Source organism: Phoca vitulina, unplaced genomic scaffold, assembly GCF_004348235.1.
Source record: "Phoca vitulina isolate PV1807 unplaced genomic scaffold, GSC_HSeal_1.0 scaffold23, whole genome shotgun sequence".
NCBI classification, from domain to species: Eukaryota; Metazoa; Chordata; class Mammalia; order Carnivora; family Phocidae; genus Phoca; species Phoca vitulina.
This window is the reverse complement of record NW_022589726.1, coordinates 14205893-14227442: the sequence shown is the minus strand read 5'-3', so window position 1 is coordinate 14227442 and position 21550 is coordinate 14205893. Positions and strand designations below refer to the sequence as shown.

Sequence of the window (21550 nt, the reverse complement as noted above, 5' to 3'; positions counted from 1 at the left end):
CCAGGACAGGTGAGAGGGCTGGAGGAGGGTATCGAGAGTGTGGCATAATTTTAATTCCTTGCTTCCTGGGAAGTCAAGTAACTCGGAAGACAGCTTTGCATAGGACAGGACCAACAACAAACACAGCAGGTAAGCCACAGAGCTTGGAGCTCAAACTCTATTAGCCATTAACTCTCCGGGGACTACAGAGACCCTCTGGATCTGTTTCCAGGCGTGTAAGTGGGAATATTCTGTGAACCTCCCTGCATGGCTGCTATATGGATCACAAAAACAATATATGCAAAGCGCCTTGCACAGTTCCTGGAACCCGGAAGGGTCTGGACCGCAGGGGCCCTCAGAAACTACAGAGAGCCACATGGCCCATATCACAATGGAAGCCAGGAGAAAGGAGATGGACAATGCAGGCAAGACAGAGGAGAGGCCTCTGAGCCAGAGAGCTTTGAGACTTCAGGGCCGACCACCCTGCCCACATGCCACAGCTGCAGGGGCCCCCACCAGCAGCCCCCCCCCCTTGCCGGCGCCACACCACCCTCTTCTAGCTACCTTAGCAATGGTGTTGGCCTCCTCCTTGTATGCGGAGAGCTCAGTGGAGGAGCTTGACTGGCCAACATGCTGGGTGCGAAAACAGCAGAAAAAGGCCTTGAAGATGTTCCGTCCACGGGGTTTCTTAGGAGAGGACTTGGAGACCAGGCCTAGAGCAGAGGGAATGATGATGCATTAGCTACAGGGCCCGTCTGGCCACAGGTACCCTGGGCCCACCTCCCTCCAGTCTGTAAGCCCCACCAGGGCACAGAGCAGGTGCTCGGTGGAGCACCAAATACAGTCCACAGTGAAGGGCGCAGCTTTATTCCAACACCTCTCACAGCTGAAGCAGCAGGAATGCCCACTCTCTGGTTTGGGAAATGAGGTGCAGAGAAGCTGATCTTACTTTCACGGCAGGGGAGAGGTACTCAAAGATGGGGCCGGGTATAGAATCCAGGGGTCCCGCCACTCCGGTAGCATGCCGAAGGTCCCCTCAACAGTAAAAGTTACCAAGGCCACCCCCCGCCCCCCGACCAGCCCTAGCTGGTTCTCTTCTTCGCAGAAGGACTAGTTGTTCTAGACAAGGGAGACACCTAGGCCCCTTCGAGTCCGTGGAGCTGCGGTTCTGTCCGGGGTCTGCGGCAGCAGAGCTGAGGCCAGGCCGGGGACAACAGACGGGAAAACAGACAGCTGCAGCCCCGAGGCAGAAGCTACACCCTGCCCCCCTCCCCTGGCCGTGGTCCTTCCTCCTCTCTCCCCTCGCGGGCACGAGGCCGGACTCGCAGGCCACAGGCACGCCAACCCCTTGGGGAACACACCTGGTGTGGGGTTCTAGGCCGATGGCCCGGCTTCTGGACTGCAGCCGCTCCTTCCTGCCTTGGTAGTTCAGGCTTTGGAAATACGAAGCCATGTGAATCGGAGGCTTGGCAAGGCAGCCCCAGAAAAGCCAAGCTGGACAAACGGCTGCGGCCATTACAGGAGCAACCAGAAACGGACTTCAGAATATCTTTCCAGTGCCTTTTTTTTTTTTTTTTTTTTTAACAGAAACTGTTCTGGCAACTGTTGAGCAAGTGTCGGGAAAAGCGGTGGGGCCCTCGGCCAGGAGGTGGCGCCGCGTCACTGCGGCCGGACGGTCCCCAGCCACAGGTCTCCGCCCGGGCGGGAGGGGCCCGAGGCTTAAACCCAGCCCACTTCACCTTACAACACGGGCGGACCACTGTGCAGGAAATAGAAAATAAATCTGGAAACACCTGTCCCTGTGGGGGTCAAAAAGGCAAAGAGAATGTGGCACCCAGGACGACTTTCCTTGAGTTGTTCCCTTTAGGAAGGGAAGGGGGAGGCAGTGCGATGGGACCCACCCAGGATCTGTCCTCAGAGCACAGAGGCCCTTGCAAAGAGTTGGGGAGAGGGTCATTTAATACCTAGGTGCGGGCTGCCTGTACCCGAGTGGGGGAGAGAAAACCAGACTCTATGCGCCACGGCCAAGGGTGAGGAAATGGCCGCCGAGCGGCAGGCAGCAGCGCCCAGGCCAGCCCACTCAGCTCTGACTCAACAGCAGCAGAGGGCTTCCTGCCGGTGCGGGCTGCCACCCCTGGGCTTCGGAGCTCGCTCCCTCCCCGGGTGAGGCCTGACCCCCTGACACTGGGATGACCATTAGAAACCTTTCAGTAAGGGATCAGGCCTCCCCAGCAATTAGCCTACAAACCCGGGTATCGCTCTTGAGCTCTTGGCCCCGGTGGAAGAACCAAGATTTCCAGGGACTGGGGCTTTTGTCACAAACCAGGAAGATGCATGGGGGAGGGGGCTCCCCTCCCCCCCGGCAAGGCCCCTGCATTAAAGAGACAAACCTTAGAGCGGAGCCCAGCACCTAAAGAGCAGGATGAGAGGCTCCTTGGACTTTTCCTGACTCTTAATAAATCCATGCAGCAATCAGAGGCAAAGGGCAGCTTTTCCACCTGCCTGTATGGCCCACATTCAATTCCGAGCCAGGGGACACAAGCAGACGCTGACACAAAGCTCCAAGACCAAAGCTGAACCATCACTTTTCCTTTGGTTTATGGTTTCTTCACGCAGAACCACAATCAGAGGCTTAACCCAGGCATGGAGCCTTTCTTAAAAGGCCACACAGCCCGGGCCTTTCCTGAAGAGAGGCCGTCAAGAACGCACTCAGCATCTTAGTGACAGACGCTGTGAAGGCTAAGTAATCCTGAGAGGCAGGGGGGTGAAAGGGGCAGCTGGCTGGGGCCACAGAGAGGCCTCGCTGGTGCCCACGGCGGGAGGCCCAACAGGCAGATGCACTCCAGCCTTAGACACAGAGCTCGGCCGGGTGGGGGTGGGGGCTCCTCAGCTTGGTTTGGACTCAGCAGGGGATGAAGGTCTTCTCAAAAACACAATGTAACCAGGCAGCCCCTGGGCCTCAGAGACCACAAATGCCTCGACCTTGGGGGCAGGTGCTCTGAGCAGAGCACAGAGCTGCGGCGCCTGGGGAGGGTCCCCCAGGCCCACAGCAGCAAGGTCAATACCCCACATGTCCCTGTGCTGGGGCCCCACTTCCCTCAGTCCTTCTCCAGGCTGTCTGTCCTCCTTACCTTTATGAACACTGCCTCTGAGAATCTATCACAGCCTCTTTAGCCTCCCCTCAACATGGCTGCCTCCTGATGGGCAATGGCCTCGGCTGAGAACATTCACCAGCCTCTGGCCCTGTGTAGAGCAGGTGCTCTGTGACTGACTGGCCGAGGGAGTGACTCTGAGAACTCCAGGGCCCTGTCACTCGCACAGAGCCAGGACCCGGGGAAGCCTTCACTGGTGTGCAACAGCCCAGAAGAGGGAGAAACAGAAAAGCCTCCTTTATGTGACGACGGGAGGGTGGGCACTGAAGGAGCTGAGCACCTGCGGCAAGGCACTCAGTCTTTCTGGGCCTCAGTCACGCTTCCTGGGAACCGAGGCCGTGCCAGCCCTGTGTTACAACACCTGACATCATCACCTCACTTAATCCTCACCACAGACCCGTCTGTAGCCACAAATGCCCCACTTTACAGAAGGGAAACCAAAGCTAGCTGCTCGAGGTCGCACCGGGATGACAGCAGAGGCAGGACTTGAGCCTAGATCTGATCCGCCTGAACCCAGAGCCAGAGCTCTTACCCACTACCCACCCCGATGGGCTCAGGGGCATCAAGGACATTTATTCCTACAGCACCAGGGAGGTGGTGGGGCACTCTCAGTCTCTTAGAATGTCTGTTCTCCTCCTCTCTAGGCTAGGATGCTGAAGGACTAGTTTGGAGCCCAGCCCCCTTCTTAGGCAGACCATGAAAGGTGCAAGGGGTGAAATAGTACAAGGCTCTGCGACTCCACTCCAGGGCCTGCTTCACCCCCATCCCAGCCCCGCACCTGCTGTGGCTGACAGATACCTCTGGGAAATCACGAGGACGATGGGGGAGGGGGTAGGGAAGGGGCTAGAGACAGGAGCTTTGGCCCAAGACCTGCTTTGTTCAGTGGGTTTCAGGGTGAGGGGGAGCACTCATCAGAGTGGGATCTGAAACTTGTGTCAAAGAGCCTTTCAAAGGGCTCCTTTCAGCCAGCACTCAGTACTGTGTCCCCGACAGCCAGGTGCAGGCCACCCCTAAGCCCTCCGTGTAGGATGGGGAGGAGCACTGGCCCCCCTCCCAGGACAGGAACACCAGGCACAAGAGGATTTACAGGCCTTTGGGCACTTCATTGCCCACGGTCTCCCAACCAGGGAGGGCAGGATTCCAATGGGTGCCATGTAGCCCCATAACCAGCTGCTCTCCCTCCTGCATCCCTCCTGCTGCCCGCGCTTTGTGGGCACCCCTCCTCTCCTGCCCAGCTGCTGATGTGCACCTGCTCCCTCTGCGCCAAACATCTGGTTTGGGGCCGAGTGTCAGAGAGGACCAGCACAGACCTAATGAGGGGCGCTCGGCTTCAGAAGACAGTGCGCAGGTGGCTGAGAACAAGGAAGCCAGGCCACTCCTCCAGTTCACCGCTGCAAGGCTTCCTGCCAAGGCAGGGCGTGAAGAGGGGGCGGAACACGGGAGGTGCGCCCTGCTCGAGGGTCCCCTGGGCTGGGGGCCGGCCTCTGCCAGTTACTGACTCCGACACACAGCCTCCCGGAGCCTTGGTTTCCTCGCCCACTAGCTGGGCCAACACCAAGACCTCACTCCGGAATGGAGGGATAAACAAGGCTTGCTGTTGGCACGGTAAGGTGCGGTGGCAACTGCAGCCAAGTGCCGCGCTCGCTTGAGTTTCTAAGGGGAGATGACCCCTCGTTAGCAACACTGGACCTCGCTGTATGAGGCCAGCAACAGGAGGTCGGGGGCCCTCCCACCCCCAGCACGTGGTTGAAGCTCAAGAAGAGGAGCCGTGAGAAAGGTGCCAAAGGAACTCTGATCACGAGCAGGTTTTAGAAAAGTCAAAACCACCCCTATATACCTACTTCCAAACCCACTAGGGGAGTTGTTCTCCAGCTTGCAAGCACCCTGGCTAATATTCTGCAAAAAACAGGAAAGCAGGTGAGGCTGTTCCACTTGAGATGAACAGTGCCCTCTCCCCTTCTGTCCACCACTGCTGCCCCCAAGAAGCACCAGATGGGGACGCTATTTACTCAGAAGCTCCTGTGTGTACAGGTCTGCGTGCGCGCACGTACATGTACACACACACACACACACACACGCACGCACGCACCCCCCCCCCCCCAGACGGGGACTGGCTTTGCCAGGACACCACTATTTTTAACCTTCTTCTGAAGGTCAGGTTCAGATATCACTGTTGCCAACAACACAGCTTCGTGTCCCAGCAAAGGAACTCCTCACACATCCGCCTGGGAGGCGGCAGAAGGCAAGCGCTCAGGCAATCGGATTTTAACAAGCCCATTCACGTAGAAGGATGCTTTCTTGGTTCCCTCAGAAGTACTTCTTTCCCCACCATTTCCCATCCCCCCATAGCAAAGGATTTAGTCTGGCTATCACTATAAAATGGCCTCTCTGAGGGGCCTCCCTCCCCCGAGCTATTGGAGGAAGGAGAGTATTTGGAGCATTTCCGGCCCTTCTTGGCCAGCTGCCTGGGCCCTGCAGCCAAGGCACGTCGGATTGGGGCTCCCCACAGAGAGGAGTCCTCCCAGGTCCACAGCAAGGGGCATCTGGGCCTTGGCTAAGGGTAGGCCCTGAAGTGCCAGGTGGACGGAAGGGCTCCTTGGACCAGCAGGTGAGTCGGCAGGGGAACAAGAGGCTGAGAGATGCCTAGACATCCCCCACACAGAAAAGACTAGAAACAATGGGGAGGGTACACCAGTTCCCACAATGCCCAACTGCTGACACTGTTCTCTTCAGGTGACAAGGCAGACAGGGCCTCACTCAGCTCAGCACCAGCTCCCCAAATTCCAAAAGCAGCTGTGAATCTGACGGTGCGGACTTTTAAAAGTGGTTTTAGCCATGCTGTTTAGCTCACACCGGCCCCTTCTATACTGGGGCCCTCCCTGCGGCCAGCATCCAAGCTGTTTTACTTGTGCGGTGTCTCCTGATAGTCCCCCTTCCCTGGGCAGGAGGGCTCCCTGCATCTCCCTTTCTTCTAAGACAGGAGGGCTTTTCTCAGTCCTGGGTCCTAAATGCAGCCTGTAGGGCGGCGGAGGGGGTTACAGGTCACTAACTACCTGCCTCCTGCCCTTTCCCTGCCCCCTCAGCAATCTGGTCACTGATCTCAACACAGGGCCTCAATTTTAGGGATGTTCCTTCAAGAAGGACTGCTTTGGGAGCAGGGGATTCCTGGCAACTTCTAAAACATGATCAAGATACTCTCTATCAATCAGCCTTTATACAAGTTAGTGCCAAAACACCCTCCTAGGTCGCACTAACATACTTTAAAATCCTACTTCAAGGCACCTGGGTGGCGCAGTCGGTTAAGTGACAGACTCTTGGTTTCAGCTCAGGTCGTGATCTGGTCCTGAGATCAAGCCCCATGTCCGGCTCCGTGCTCAGCATGGAGTCAGCTTGAGATTCTCTTCCTCTGCCCCTCCTGCTCGTGCTCTCTCTCTCTCTAATAAATAAATAAATCTTTAAAAAAACCCCAAAATCATACTTCAGAAACATGCTGGGGTGGGGGCAGGGCTCCCAGAAGCAGCAACAGGTCCTGGACTAGGGACGGAGGGGCCGTTTCCTCACACAAGTGTCACCAGCAGGCTCAGGCCCCAACCCCATGCCAGAGGGCTCTCAGTGGATGTCAGGAAGTGATCGATGGCCCATGGTGGCAGCTGAGACAGACAAGAGATACCATCTAGGAGAACCCGAAGGGCTGGATCCTGTTCTTGCCTCTGCCGGAGGCCTCGCCCCGTGCACGCCAGTGAGGGCAGAGATGTCATTGTGGGGGACTAGAAACCACACCTGCCCACCTCGAGCCTCCCTCTCCCCAGGAGGAGGTGCTGAGCAGGCCCCTGCTGGAGGCTGGGAGGCTAAGAGAAACCTGCCAGGCAGGACACGAACACCTTCTTGGTGGCTGTTTCGGCCCTTGCTTTGGCTCTCTGGCTGACTTCTGGAATGCTTGATTTGGTGAAAAGCCATGAAGACTCCAGTGCCTCTTTCCCCTCCAGCTACGTAAGCCCGCTTTTGGGGACATGTGCACGAGGGAGATGCAGAAAGAGCAGTGAAGGCACAGGACAAAGGGACCCTCAGCCACCTCTCCTCCAACCAGTGAACGATAGAGTGGTTACACAAAGCACCACAGACTTGGGTTTAAATCCTGCCTCTGCCACATATAAGGTGTGTGGCCTTGGGCCTCAGTCTCCTCACCTGTAAAATGGGAAGACTAACATTACCTATCCCACAGAGCTGGCAGAATTATAAGGAGCTTAGGGTATGTCCTGGCTCTAGTGTCAGCTGCTAGTCATTAAGTACAAGGTACTTTCATAACCTCATCTCCGTTTCAATCTCAAAATGTTCACACTGGAGGAGACCACAGAGATTTCTTCTCATTCCACAGGACGCAGAGGTAGTGGCAGGCCAAGCCTGGGAACCGGCCTTTTCTGGGACTCCACAAAAACCAACTGCAGTCTGTCTGTCACACACACACACACACACACACACACACACTCTCTCTCTCTCTCTCTCTCTCTCTCTCTCTCTCTCTCTCTCTGAGGCTGGCCAACCAGTTCCATCTTCCTCTAGTGGCTGGCCTCTGCAGAAGGACTGGAAGGAGTCTGTCCTCCCTCCACGGAAACTCACCGGCACCTGCCACACCCCTCAGCTTCACCTGGGATCAGCCAACCAGTGCGTACACTTGAGAAAGCACTAAGGTACAAGTCAAGCGACCCAGCTCTTGCCCCACTTCGGTCTCTCCAACAGCTTTGTGGTCTCACCTAAGGTACAACCTCTCTGAGGCTCAGTTTCCTTACAGGTTAATGGGAAAAGGTCTTAGTGTAGACTAAGTGTTGATTTGGTGAAAAGCCATGAAGACCACTACAGGGTCCCTTACAAGGTGGCTTCAGGTTACCTTAAAAAAGTGGGGACGCACAACGCAAATGAGAGGCCATGCAGGTCATGCTTAGGGCTTGACTCTGGAGTCTGAGTCCCGGCTGACACTAACTAGCCACGTAGCCTTGGACAAGGCGCTTCAGCTCTTAGCTGAGATTTTCTTTATCTGTGAAGCAGAGATTAATTCCTATCTCACAGGTCAGTGTGAGGATTAAGTGAGATACTAGATATAAAAAGCTAGGAACAGTATCTGGCCCATGGTCAGTGCTCTATAGTCTGTGATCATTACTGGGTGAGAATCATTACTCTGTCCGTTCACACTCAGAAAACTTTAGGACTCCCCTTTAGGAGCCACAGGCTCTTTAACAAAACAGCAAAACTGGATCCCTCCAGGGGACTCTTCCTGCTCAGGGCTAAGCAGGCAGCTGGGGCCACTGCTGTGTTTACCTGGCTCTTCTCCAGGGACACTTGTCAGAATCATAGGGAGCATTTGGAACACACACATGCCCGGCCCACCTGCTCATGCTCTGATTCGGCAGGACCCAGGTGGGGTCTATATTTTTAGTAAGTGTCACAGGAGATCCTGATGTGTGTCCCTGGCTGAGGGCCAACGCCTAAGGGTTGCCAGTGGTCCTTGACTAACCCTTCCAGGATCGGATTCAGCCAATGTCCCCTTGGTCCCTTTCCCCACCATATCTCACTGGCTCAGTGTTTCTGCATGTCCCAGAGGACTTGTACCCTAGGGCCTGGTTTTCCTTTCTAGGAGTACTTGCTCTATCACTGAGTCAAAAGACCCAAGCCTGCTATCTCTTCTTACAGGCCCCTGTTCCTGTGAAGGAGGCGCCCCAGCCCCATTCTGCTATGGAAACCGAAGAGCTGGGATCTACCACACTGGGAAGTCATTTCCACAAGCCTGTGTTAGGCGATTTGAGCCTTCCCATGAATCTGCTTGGCTCTCACTGGGAATGGGGCCACACTTGTTCCTTGAGAACAATGCGGGTGGGGAAGAGCAAATTCTACAGGATGAAAAAGCTATTCATATGTCAAGAGATTAAAAAAAAAAGTATAGAATAAAAAGAGAGTAAGAGCAAAGTCTGATTTTTAGGGGGCAGAGCGGAGGACTAGGTGCACCTAGAAAGGGAAAGGAAATGTCAGGAGGTCTACTCAGAGATCAGGTTCAAGGATAACCCCTAGAATAGCTGACCCATAAAACAGGACATACACAGCTCCTGCCTAGAGGGAGGCTGGGTGCTCCCTGGAGTACCCATTCTGTAACAACAGACCCGGTGCAGGCACACGGACCTGAAAGGGCTGGGCACTTTGCTGGACAAAGGAACCCTGTTCTACCTGGCCTCTGGTCCAGAGAGGCTTCCAGTTCTAAGTCAATTTCTCCACTTTGATTTCTACCAGTTCCTTCGTTAAGAGTTACATGTTAATGAGCTCATCTATATCCCAGTTGGCAACCATGCCTCCATTTCAGAAGCGGGAGGGGATCATGTCAGGGCCACACCCAGTCCCATGACCCCGAGACAAGTGAGTTAATTCTGTGCTTCACAAGCAAGCTGGCCCAGGACAGGATGAAAAGCAATTTAATGCTGCTTCTGTGCTTTCTCAGTGTTGTACCCCAAAACCACAGCAGCAAAGACACAGCTTAAGAACATCTATTTCTCTTCAAAACCCTAGTTTTTTATTTCTCTCCTTGTTACTAGAATTCCCTAAAAGAAATGTGACTCTCACTGGGTCCATTAACTCTCAAAGCAAACGTGGCCAGGGCGAGAAAGCAGCACGTAGCTGTCTCAAGCGTTCATTACATCCATTTCTGAGAGGCTGGGCAACTGCTCAGAAGGTTTAGACTTCAGAGACTCTTCCTAGGAGGTGCACGGCCCCCTGGCCTCCTCCCACCCCCAGATGCCCAGACGCCAGCGGAGCGGCAAATGCCCCAAGGCGCACGCTGCTCGCAGGAGTGCAGATAAAACCCCATCCCAAGTCACACTGGCACAAAGAAGGGGTCTGTGCAGCAAGCCTGCCTGTGGGCCTCAGAGGCTGATCCTTCCAGAAGGCCCAAGCCCCCGCATCAGTGTCCCCTCTGACCCCCAGCCACCTGTCTTTAACAATAAAACCCACATGACCCCGCGCTGTTTGCACTGTGTCCTTGGGGGAAAGGAGGAGGAACTAAGGAGCGGTGGTCTAGCAGTGTAAAAAAAGAAGAGCATTAACATTTCTCAATCACCTCCTAAGTATGAGGCATTATAGAAGCGGAAATATCAATATTCCTATTTTACAGAGAAGTCACTCCAAGCACTAACATGATTTGTGAAGTCTCCCTGCCGATAGGAAAAGTAGGGATGTGCACCCAGGCCTGAAGCAACTAACTTTGCTCCTGGAACAATTCTTTGAAGTAACAATGAGCACTTCAGCTGCTGCCCAGCCTAGCCCGGCCGGACCCTCCACCCCTTCCCATTTCACCCAAACACCAAACTTCCCAAGATGGCACTAAAGTGGGCAGGAAGCCTAAATTACCCAAAAGTGGGCAGGAAGAAGAGGCAGGGAGACACATCTGCACGTACACATGCATACGTTTACACGCCGTCTCTCCTTTCTCTTCTCGTCCACTGCTACAATTTCATTCTCCGTGGAAAGGCAGCAACGCACCCTGGCTAGAGGTGGGACTTCTACGGGGGCCGCACCGTTTCGACAAAGTCCACCATCATAACGGATGTGGAGGGCCCCGCGGAGGATGAAACGGCCTCTCCACTGCCAGTTTCTGTAAGACCCCGATAGCTGACGAGGACACAGGACCCCACCACCGGTGCCAGCTCTGTGGGGCTCTCCCTCCCCCCCTTCCAAAGCCCTGCTCCGCTGGAAGCCCCGCAAGTCAAAGGCAGCAGAAGCATCAGCTCCCCGCCTCCTCGGGATGGTAGAAATTCACCAACTTTGTTGCTGAGTTAGCAGCACTCTCCTGGGGTTTCCTGAGGGAGCAAACCCAGCCTCTACGTCACCACACAGGCGCCTACCCCACTCCAAGATGGAGGGAAAACGCCAAAGGAGACTTGGCGGGGAGCCTCAGAGCCACAAAGAGGCCAAGACTGAGCTTGGGCAGGGAGAGGAGAGGAGCCAGCTATGAACGTGCACCCTGGGCCCACAAAGAGCCAACTAGGAAGAAAGCCCCAACAACACTTGTCCTACGCGAGGGCCCTTCCTCCAACTATAATGAAAGGTGTTGAGCTTTTTCGTGAGGGAATAAGGCAGACCGTCTCTGCGAGAAAGCGAGAGCTAGGAAAGCTCGCCATCGTCCTAATTCTCAGGGCTGGTCAGCCACTCGCACCTGTGCGGTTTCACATGCGAGAAGCCACTCACCGCATGGTCCTCTCTCCCTGAGAGGAGGGGCCGTCAGGGCTCATGGAAGACAAAAAAGGTCCTGACTCCCCCACAGGACCGGCGGGTCACAACGAGCTCTGAAAGAGGCTGCCTCCACCCTCTCATCTCACACTGGGAGGTTACAGGGTTGGTCCTGTTTCCTCGGCTTCCCCCCATCTAACTCCAAAGCCCGCGGCACGGCCTCCCAGCAATGGGGCTACACTCTCCTATGCGGCTGTAATAAATGGCCATTCTCTGGCCAAACTGATATTAACTTTTCTTTTCTACTTTTGATGTTACACACAACCCTGTCCTCGCTGTACCAGGAAGCCATTTCACCCATCTGTCTGGGAAGATGATCCAATTTTGGTCCTTTTATCATCAATGCTTTCAGTAACTTTGTTCTATTTCCCTTACTGTAATTACTTTTGAATCATCAACACACCCAGCCAGCCTTAAAGCTCCAAGAACTGAATGCTAAAAAGAAAAAACAAAAACAAAAACAAAAACAAAACCCCAAGAGCCCTGCAATGGCAAACGACTTCACTAAAAAGCCACCCAAGCTGGGAGCAGCAATTTGTTTGTTTGTTTGTTTGTTTTCTAGAAATTGACCTGTTAATAAACTGCATCACACCCCTTCCCCTTTTTCCAAAGGGAGGCAGGCAGGGTAGAGAGATGGGATGCTGGGGAGGTGGGGGGGGCGGCAGCAAGGAACTCCTAAAGGAGATCATTAAAACATCTACTCCCCACCCCCGCTTAAAAGAAAAAAAAAAAAGGTTGCAGGATTTGTAAATAATGAGAGACTCAGAAAGTTGGCTTGCTGGTTGCCCAAGCAGCCCAGGAAAATAGTTATGTCTTCTCCAGAATGCAGTCAAATTACATGGAGAGAGAGAGACCCATGGCTGCTGGCTTGAGAATTCACATTCCTCCAGGGAGAAGTCTGAAGGACAAACCACACACAAAAAAGAAAACAAAAAACGTAACTCCAACAAAATCCAACCAACATCAGCAACAGAACACTGTCAAGAAGTCAGCTGCTCTGCTTCCTGCTGTCATCTCTTCTGTTCCCCGCCACTGGCCCTGGTGGCTGAAACTTCCAGCTCCGATATGTAAGCTGCCCCTTCAGCAGTCCTGCTCTCTCTCACTCCTGGGGTGATCCCCTCACCAGGAAGGCACCCTCCAGAGCCTCTGCAAGAGGAGGACCAGAGCAGGGAAGCACAGGATGGTTCTTCCCACTTGTCATTACAGGGAGCCCTCTGGAATCCTTCCACACCCAAATCTCTTCACTTCTGGCTCCCTCCTGGAGTCCTTTCCTGGGATGAGATTGGGAATAGGCAGGAGTGAAGTTCTCAACACAGAAAGCCTCCCCTCTTCAGGCCTCAGCACAGCTGGGCGGCCAGCAGAGGTAAAGTTGCCCCCAGGGGGTCACACAGCCTTGTTAGTGATGCAGCCAGGAGCGCAGGGCACAGGGAGCAGGGGCTTTCTGGGGGCTGGGATCCAATCAGGCAAAGCTCTCCCCCTCCTCAGGGCAAGCTTATTTAAGGAAGGACCAACAATGCAGGAAGCATACAGTGCTCCTCCACCCCATTCCACTCCAGCAATTAGGGAAAGGCTGACACCAGCAGCTCAGCTTGCACCTAGGCAAGTTGAGGGAGCTACTTGGGACTGTGAACCCCAGGAATAAGTGACCTGCTGCCTACTGTTTCCAAACAGGGGGATGTGGGTGACCCCGAGGACCCGCAGCTGGCCTAGGTCTAGGCCTCAATACGTTCAACTGCAGTACTTAGCCCTGCACGTCCTATTCTGGGTGGTCGAGAGAAGGGCAGGAACGCTCCGGATTTGGTATGATGAGCGTGCGCTCCCCAGTCGCAGGGCCAAGTGGCCCCAGTCCGGGGAAGTTCTCCAGAAAAAAAACCCAAAAACCAAAACCAAAACCAACAGACAGACAAAAACACAACAAAAAAAACGACGCTAGTCCTTACTCCCCGAGGAAAATTCTGTCCGCTATTTTAGACACATTCCTCAAGGCTCGAGGAGGAACGTGGGGGAGGGGAAAAAAGAGTTTCGGGGCTTCGAGTGACCAAACTGAGAGAGACTGCACCCTCGGGCAGCGACCTTTCCCCGCCCTCCGGAGAGGCCTCGGCCTCGCCCCGCTCCTGTCCCCAAGACCACCCCAGAGAGGGCCCGCGACCCCCTAGCGTCTCCACCTGACCCTCAGGAAGGCGGGGGCCGCGAGCTGCTGCCCACGGAGAACTCGCACTTTTTCGCTGCGCGATTCAGAAACACGCCGGGTCTGATGCCATCCGGCGAATTATGTAACCAGGGACACCGCTCCCGGGCTAAACAAACGCGGCTCTGTGTGTGCAGCCGCGGCCCCGGGGAAGCGCACCGGGGCAGGGAGGGGCTCCGGCCAGGCCTCGGGGTCGGGCTCGTAGGCTCAGCGAACGCGGCAGCAGGCAGCCGGGCCGGAGCGCCGAGCCGCCGAGGTCCCGGGCCCAGCGCAGGGCCGCGGGCGGGCCAGTCGGGTCCCGCAGGCTCGGCCCCTCCCCCACCGCGGCCGCCCCCGCCTCCGGGCGGTGAACTTGGTCCCAAGTCCCGCAGGACGCCGTCACCGCCCGCGGCCAGAGCGACCTCGGGCTGGGCGGGGACACTGGGAAGTGCTGGACTCTCCAGTTCCCGCTCCATTCCAGCTCGGGACCCTTCCGTCCTCCTCCCCACCCCTCTCCCCCACGGCCCTGGGGCGGCTGCGCGCCGTCGTGTGGGAAAGTGACGACCCCACCTCCCAACTCGGGAGGGGGACGGACGCGGGTGACTCGCGCTTCCAGCGCTACTCCTCAGTCTCTGCGTACGGGGGGAGGGGGTGCAGGACGGGGTGACAGCTGCGCGATGACGCCCCTCCCCCTCGGGCGCCAGGAGCCCGGGCCCCGCGCAGCCCCATCAGGGGTCTGAGTGCGGACAGAGACGCGGGGGCGGATGGACTAGGGAGTCGGGTCGGAATCGCCGGCTCTGATCCCCAGGAGGTCAGGGACCCGGACTCGGGTTGCGGGCTGTGCTAGCCCCCCACCCGGCCGGGGGCGACGCAAAGTTTTGGGAAGTTGCTGCCCCTACCTTGCTTGGTGAGCACCAGGGCGTCTTCCCTCCGCGCCTGGGTGATGATGGAGCCGTGTTCCATCTAACAATCCCGCGGGCCCGGGCTGGCTGGGCGGGAGGACCGGCGGGCGCGCAGGCTGGGCTGGGCTGGGGGGCCTGGGCGGGGGCCCGCTCCGGCTCCGGCTCCCGAGACTCGGACTCCCACAGCTGTTCACATCCCTGCTCTCGTTTCCTCCCTGGGCCGGGAAGGGAGGCGGCCTGTACGGAGGGCAGGCGGCCCGGGCAGCGGCTCCCCCGGGTGCCCCCGGCCCCGATCCCCCGGCAGCAGCTCCGGGCTCCTCAGTTTGGGTCCAACATGGAGAATCCGGAGCGAAAACAAGAGGAGGAAATGGGACACGGGGCGGTTTCCAGGCTCCCCCCTCCCCTCCGTACTCCGGATAAACAACCCGCGGCTGCAGCGCCCACCCCCGCGCGCCTCCCGGCCCCCGACCCGGCCTCTCCACGGCCCGCCAGCGCCTCCCTCTCCAGAGCACGGTCCTAGGCCCCAGGACCCTCCACCCGTGAGCGGCCGGGGCTGCGGAACATCCGGAGCTTTGCTATTTTGTTACGGAAAAAGCGAATCCCCGAGGGGGGTGGGGTGGCGGGCGGGCAGGCTGGCGGGGGAGACTTGAAACCGCTCCTGCGCTCCGATTGGCCCTCTCGGAGAAAAGAGGCGTGGCCCCTCCTTACTATGCGGTGCGAGGACCCAACAACATTCCAGTCGCTACGGCCACGCCCCCGGGCCCCTCCCCCCTAGCCCGGCTGAGGCCTCCCAGTCTCCTCGGCCACACCCCCTTCCCAACTACTTAAAAGGACACTCCAAAGCTCACGTTTCCCTACTCGGGCTGGTGTGTTCACGTCTGTGCGTCGCTTCTCGGGTAAGGTGGAATGGTTCCGCCCTTCGGGTAACCAGGGCAAGCCGCGAATCTTAACCCAGGTCCGGCCAGGATGGGAGGGTTCGGGGCAGTTTTCTTACTTCCTGCTTGGCCCTCGAATCGTGGACCCCCAGTTTCACATAAAAGTACAACCATTGAATCTCGAAAGGGATGTGGGTGGGAGGCGGACTTGGGACCCCAGAGTATCAGAACTGGAACTGACCTCGGGACTGTCTGACCTATAGTTCAAATGAGACCTGAGTCGCAGGGCTTTGCTCAAAGCCACTCACTCATTCCCATTCAGGGCTTACCTCCTCCCCGCCCCCTTCCCCTATCGTCCCAGCTTCAGATTAGATGGATAGAGGTCTCTTAGGGAAGAGCTTTTGCTCGGCTGACTCAGTGCTGCCCTCCCTCTTTGCTCTTAGGCCTCAGGCACCCTGCCCTGGCTATGTATGGCTCCTGGACTTTTCAAGGCTTTAGGTGAGGGATATCCACACACACATTTGCTCCCAACAAGTGAGAGCTCCAGAAAGGCAAGTTTCAGCTCAATATCAGGCCCTTTCCAGTGAGCTACATCTGTCCACAGGTGACATGGGCTGTTCAAGGCTGGCAGGAGTGATGTAGGGTGACTGCACCAGGTGACTTCTGAGCTACTTCCAACCCTAATAGTCAATGATTTAATGGAACTCACCTACCAAGGAAGGGTCTTCCAGAGGGTCAGGACTTCTCTGGTCCCCAGCAAGTGGGAGCAGCTGATGGCCTTCCCTCTGCAGTTTGCATTGCCCAACTTACACCAGGCCTCACTGGGGGGGGGTGTAGGACAAGTAGGTCACATCTTAAATCGCCAGGTACCATCAAATAACTGTCCCCCCACGGTCCCTCCTTCATGAGGACAGGTGAGGTTGTGATGTGTATCAGCCTGTGTGCCTTAATAGTGCTCATGCGTGCCTGGTTCTTCTGTTCCTACACACACATACACAAAACCTTTTTATATAACACCATATTAATGGAAATGCTGTTTTTCCAAAATGAAAGCTGTTACAGAAGATCTGAATGGTGCTTATGTAACTTTAAAAACTGAGTTTGGGTACATCTTAATTCATTAACGGAAGGGGAAAGGGAGGAGTTCTTTTTTCTTTTTTTTAAGATTATTTGAGATCGAGAGAGAAAGAGCACACGAGCAGGGTGAGGAGCAGAGGAGAGGGACAAGCAGACTCCGTGCTGAGTTTGGAGCCTGACACAGGGGCTCTGTCTCACAACCCTGAGATCGTGACCTGAGCCAAGATCAAGAGTGGAACACTTAATGGGACACTTCACTAAGGGAGCCACCCAGGCGCCCCAGGGAGGCGTTCTTACATATTTATCTCCCCTCATTATTAAAAGATCACTAAACCAATAGGATTCTTAAAGGTAAATCTTCAGTAGTCAGGGTGTGGGGGGCCCTTTTTGGGCCCTGCCCCCTGCCCCTTTGCAAGGTAGTTGGGTTGGGACGGCAGGAGGAAGAGTGCAGGCAGGAGCTGAGAATTGAGGATTGAGAGACACCTGCTACCCCCAACTCTGTAGCGGTGGGCAGGACACTCCATCTCTCTAGGCTTCTATTTCCTCATCCATGGAGACTGTCCCTCCCCCATTTATAGTTTACAAAATACTTTCACATACACTCTCTATCTCATTTAATCTCTCATCTCCTTGAGACTCACAGAGCAATTTTATGCCCATTTTGTCAACAAGGAAACGGTCTGGAAAGGTTAATTGACTTACCTAAGGTCTCTCACAAGCTTATTAAGAGGAGGAAGCAGGACTAGAATTTGTCTTTAGACTTTCAAGACTAGAACTCTTGAACCTTTACCATAGTTCCTTTCCTATGTATAGAATGGAGGAAATATACTAGAACCTAGTCCCTATCTTTTCTTGCTAAGAAGGCTAATTGCGTCACCTCCTCTGGGAAGCCCTCCCAGATACCCAGTCTCACATTAGGGCTTTAAAGCCTCCTACACACTCTCTTAAAGCACTTAACATTTTGCCCTGCAACTGACAGTTTGCTTACCAGCTTCCCAACCAGAAGATGGATTGAGATTATTGAGACTAATGAATTATGTATTATTTATTAGTGTGTCTCTTGTACCTAGCGTGTTGCCTGCCACAGGGCAGGCAGCCTTATGTGTTTGCTGTATGAGTCTTGACTCTGTGTCTTAACCAGTGCTCTTTTGTCCAGGACTTCAGAGACCCACAGCAAGAAGCACATTTTATATTGTAAGATAACTAAAACAAGTTTCGTGGGACAGTATTTACCCTTGCTATGTACATGCACTCTGATATTTTCTTTTTTGAGTACAAGCTTTTTTTTTTTTTTTTTAAGATTTATTTATTCGAGGGAGAGAAAGAGAGAGGCAGGGCATGCATGTGTGTGTGGGTGGGGGGTGGGGAGTGGGGGCAGAGGAGAGACCCTTCAAGCAGACTCCCCGCTGAGCATGGAGCCCATCTCCAGGCTCCATCCCACAACCCATGAGATCATGACCTGAGCCGAAAAACTAAGAGTCAGACTTAACCAACTGAGCCACTCAGGTGTTCCCTGATATTTCTATTTTCTATGTTGTATTTCATGTTTTCAAGGTGCTGGTCATGACCCCCAAATTGATTTCATGATCCACTACCAGGTAGTGACTTATAGTTAGAACAACTATATCTCCTGTCTGTTGTAGAGGCCTTCTCTGTATAGGGTCTAGCTGTCCCTAAAAGATGCAGGAGATGGCACTCAAGTCCCCGTTGTTCTGAGGTCAAAGCAAGGTTTATGTATAAGAAAATAGACAGAAACCCTTCCAAGACTAGAGAGAGGCACAAGGGCGCAAATAGATCCCAGGGTGGGGGCGACAGATGAGGGAAGGTCCCCGAGAAGCCTGGTGGGAATCTTTGTGCCTCCAGAAATTAAATGGCAGTGTCAGATTTACCGGAGCAAACACAGATAGGCCATGGGCCTCTTCCTGCTCTGCTCCCAGATTATAGGTCTCCACCTGAGAAAGCTCTCGGTTACGCGGGTGGTGGAAGCGGGAGGTAGGTGGACATTCCCACTTCTGCCTAAAACAGCCTCTTCAATAACCTCCTGCCTCTAGGCCCGGGGCCAGGTGCTAGCTGTGTGACTTTGGGTAGGCTGTTTAATTAGGTTTAGGGTGACAGTTGAAGCCAGGGCTCTTTGGGCCTGACAGCTCTCCTGAGAGAAAGCTCACCTACCTGCTTCATCCCTTTGCCTCACCCTTACCTCACCTGGAGCGTTGGTGAGGGGCAGTAGGAAAACAGAAGCACCTCCCCCCCCCACTACCACCGAGTGCCAGAACATTGGGGCCGTGAGGGTGGGGCTCAAAGGAGCGGCTGTCCCTGTCTGTCTGTTGTAGCTGCTCGAGTGGGACCCAGTGTTCCTAAGCCAAGCTTTGGGAAAGGGAAACAGAGCTGGAGGGGCTTCCTCCCAGGGAGGTGCATGCTGCTCCAGAACCCTGCCCCTTTCACCACAGAAAATAAACACAGGGTTGGGCCAAGGGACACCTTTCATGACCTTCTGATGTCACTGAAATGTTCCATTTAAAAAAAAATGTTTATTTTTATTACAAACGGAACACATCCATTTTCTTGGTTTCTCTGATTGTCCCTGCAGAGGCTCAGTTCCGTTTTGTATTATAACTGGGAAGGTGGGGTCTAAGCACCAGCGTTCCAGAGCCCTGTGCCCTCCTGTCACAAGGCTTGCTCACTCCTGTCCTGGCTGCTCAGAGTAAGGTCCTGAGGGGCAGTGGGTTGGGTTGGGTTGGGTCGGGTTGAGGGGACAGGGGAGTGAACAGTTGGTGGGGGTGCCAGATCCTGGGGGCTGGGGAAGAGCTGATGGGAGTGGGTATAGCTTCTCTGTAGAGTAGCCTGGGACACCTCACTGGGGCCTCAGATTAGGGAAGATTCATTCTGCAAGGTGCAGGCATGCTGATCATCCCAACCCTACCGCTTAGTTACTTAACCTTTTGACTACCTTCCTCATATTAAAATGGGGATAACACTAGTACCTACTTTATAGGTTATTGTGAGAATTACATGAGATAGTATGTGAAGAGTTAGTGCCTGAAACACTGGGAGTGTTTAGGAAATACCGCTCTCACCAGCATCAACCTTCCCTCCAGACCTGTTCCTTCTGCATCTGCCCAGTTCCCCAAGCTAGAAACCTGAGGTCACCCAAGACTCTTCCTCCTCACGTCCACCCCCAATCAGTCCTGCAGACCAGGGCCTCTTCCCCTCCCAAGTATTATTAATCAGGCCTTGTCCTCCTTTACATTCCTGGCTGCTACCTCGGGAGGCTGGCAAGAGGCTCCTAACCAACCTCTTTCCTTCTCTAGGTCCCAAATTCAAATCCTAGCTCTCCTAGAAGATGCAGATCTCATCCTGTCTATGTGGAACTTACAGGATGGAGCTCAGATGCCTAGCTGGGCACAGATGGTCTCCAAGATCTGGCTCCTGTTGGCTTACCTACCCCATCTCCTACACCTTCCACACACCCACCCATGCTTCTGTCCAGAGGAACCAAGCACCTGTGATTCTTTGACACCCTTCGCCTCCATACTTTTGCACATGCAGTTCTTTCTGCCTGGATGCCTTGCTTCCTCTCTGTGGCTGACTCCTCCCCCTATCAAATACATTTCAATTGCCACTTCTTCCTCAAATCCTCCCAGGTCTGTCTGAGATGCTTTGCTGTGCTCCTATTTTCATTTTGATTGTTCTGGACTGCCCCCCCCCCCCCACTATAAGTGAGTAGGTACTTGAGGGCAGTTACTCTCTTTTTTTCTCCGTACTCCTGATGCCTCTCCCTGAGCCGGCACATAGTAGGCTCTGTTGAAGCCAGTCCCAGTAGGCATCTTCCTCCTTGCTGTACTCTTGGGGCACTGAGCCAGGGAGGTTGGGAGGTAGGATGCCAGCATCGTAGGCACTTTCTGTACCACTCAGGAAGTGGGAGGCCTGGACCCAGAGTGGAGCCTGGGAGCCTAACCGACAGCACAGACACGGGAGCCTGGGACTCGGGAGTCCTATCTGCCCGGAGCTTTGGAAACTAGACTGAGGCCAGTCGAGGCGTGGTGAAACCAACAGACACACTTCGCCCAGGCATTCAAAGGGGTCGTTGGGTAGACGAACCTGCAGCAGGGCAGACCCTAGACCTCCCATCCCACGGTCAGTGTGCGAGAGTGTAAGATAAAGACAAATGGTACTATTTGGGGCGGGTGCTGGGACTCCCACCCCCCCAATCCAGGTTCCTTCCGTGCACAGCCTCGCCCCTCTTCCCCATCACTTAGTCCTAGGTGGCCACGTGACCTGCGCCCCCAGCAGCCACTAATCGCCCGGCTCCAGCCCTTCTCCTAAATAGGGAAGCGACTGGAGCAGATCGAGTTTCTGGGCCGCATTTACAGGTTCCTTAGACGAAGCCAAACCTCCTCCTTCCCTCGCTTCCCCCCCCCTTCCGCCCCCCAAAGCCAACGGCTGGCGCCGTGGGAAAGGAAAGAAGGGGCCCCTCCGGAGCCCCACCCCCAGCCCTCCAGTCATTCCAGCCCGGGTGAGGCCCCTCCCTCCACCGCCGCTCTGCCGGCCCCTCTAGGGGCACAGCTTGGGTCGCCACATTCCAAACCCCTGGCGGCCCTTTGAGGTCACGTGGCGCGTGGGGGTGGGGCGGCAGGATGCCCCCGACCCAGGCTGGCGACCTCGAGGCTTTCCAGGGTTGCGGATGCTGGTCCCTTCTCCCCGGACCTAGCGTAGGCCAGATTTGCTTTGGCTTGTGGAAGCCTGGGAGTGATGCACGGCGGGTTTTTACCTTCCAGCGCCTACTGTGTGTCTGGCTCATGCTGAGCACTCAGGCTTCTCACCTCCAGCTCTCGTGGCACCCCAGGCCAGGCCACATACCTTTCCTACGGAAGACACTAGCAGGGAGTCGCCAAGGCATGGCAGCTCAGAGGGCTAGAATCTTAGCTCTTGGCCTGCAAAGTGGACAGGGAGGGGGGGAAGACTGGGTAGAGCCAATCCCTTAGTTTAGGACGCTGTCTGTCCTTGTTAGGCAGGCCAAGTCAAGAGCTAACCCTGTTCCCTGTGGTTAGCCTGGGTTCCGGACCTCTGAGAGCTGTACTTTGGGTCTGGGGATAGGGAAACTAAGGGGATTGCTTTCTCTCTGGGCTGGGCAGA

The 21550-nt window shown here is 55.2% G+C and overlaps 1 protein-coding gene across 1 annotated transcript in view; it reads right to left on the bottom strand.

The window, feature by feature from the left end:
* Positions 1-15046, bottom strand: part of CTDSP2 (CTD small phosphatase 2) — a 23838-nt gene extending 8792 nt beyond the window's left edge. Inside the window, exons 1-2 of the mRNA XM_032420382.1 lie at positions 14463-15046; positions 544-692 (exon numbers count right to left, since the gene is read on the bottom strand). Coding sequence (XP_032276273.1) covers positions 544-692; positions 14463-14526 — 213 coding nt within the window. The 5' untranslated portion in view covers positions 14527-15046. The remainder of the gene's footprint in view (positions 1-543; positions 693-14462) is intronic.
* Between the last annotated feature and the right edge of the window lie 6504 nt (positions 15047-21550).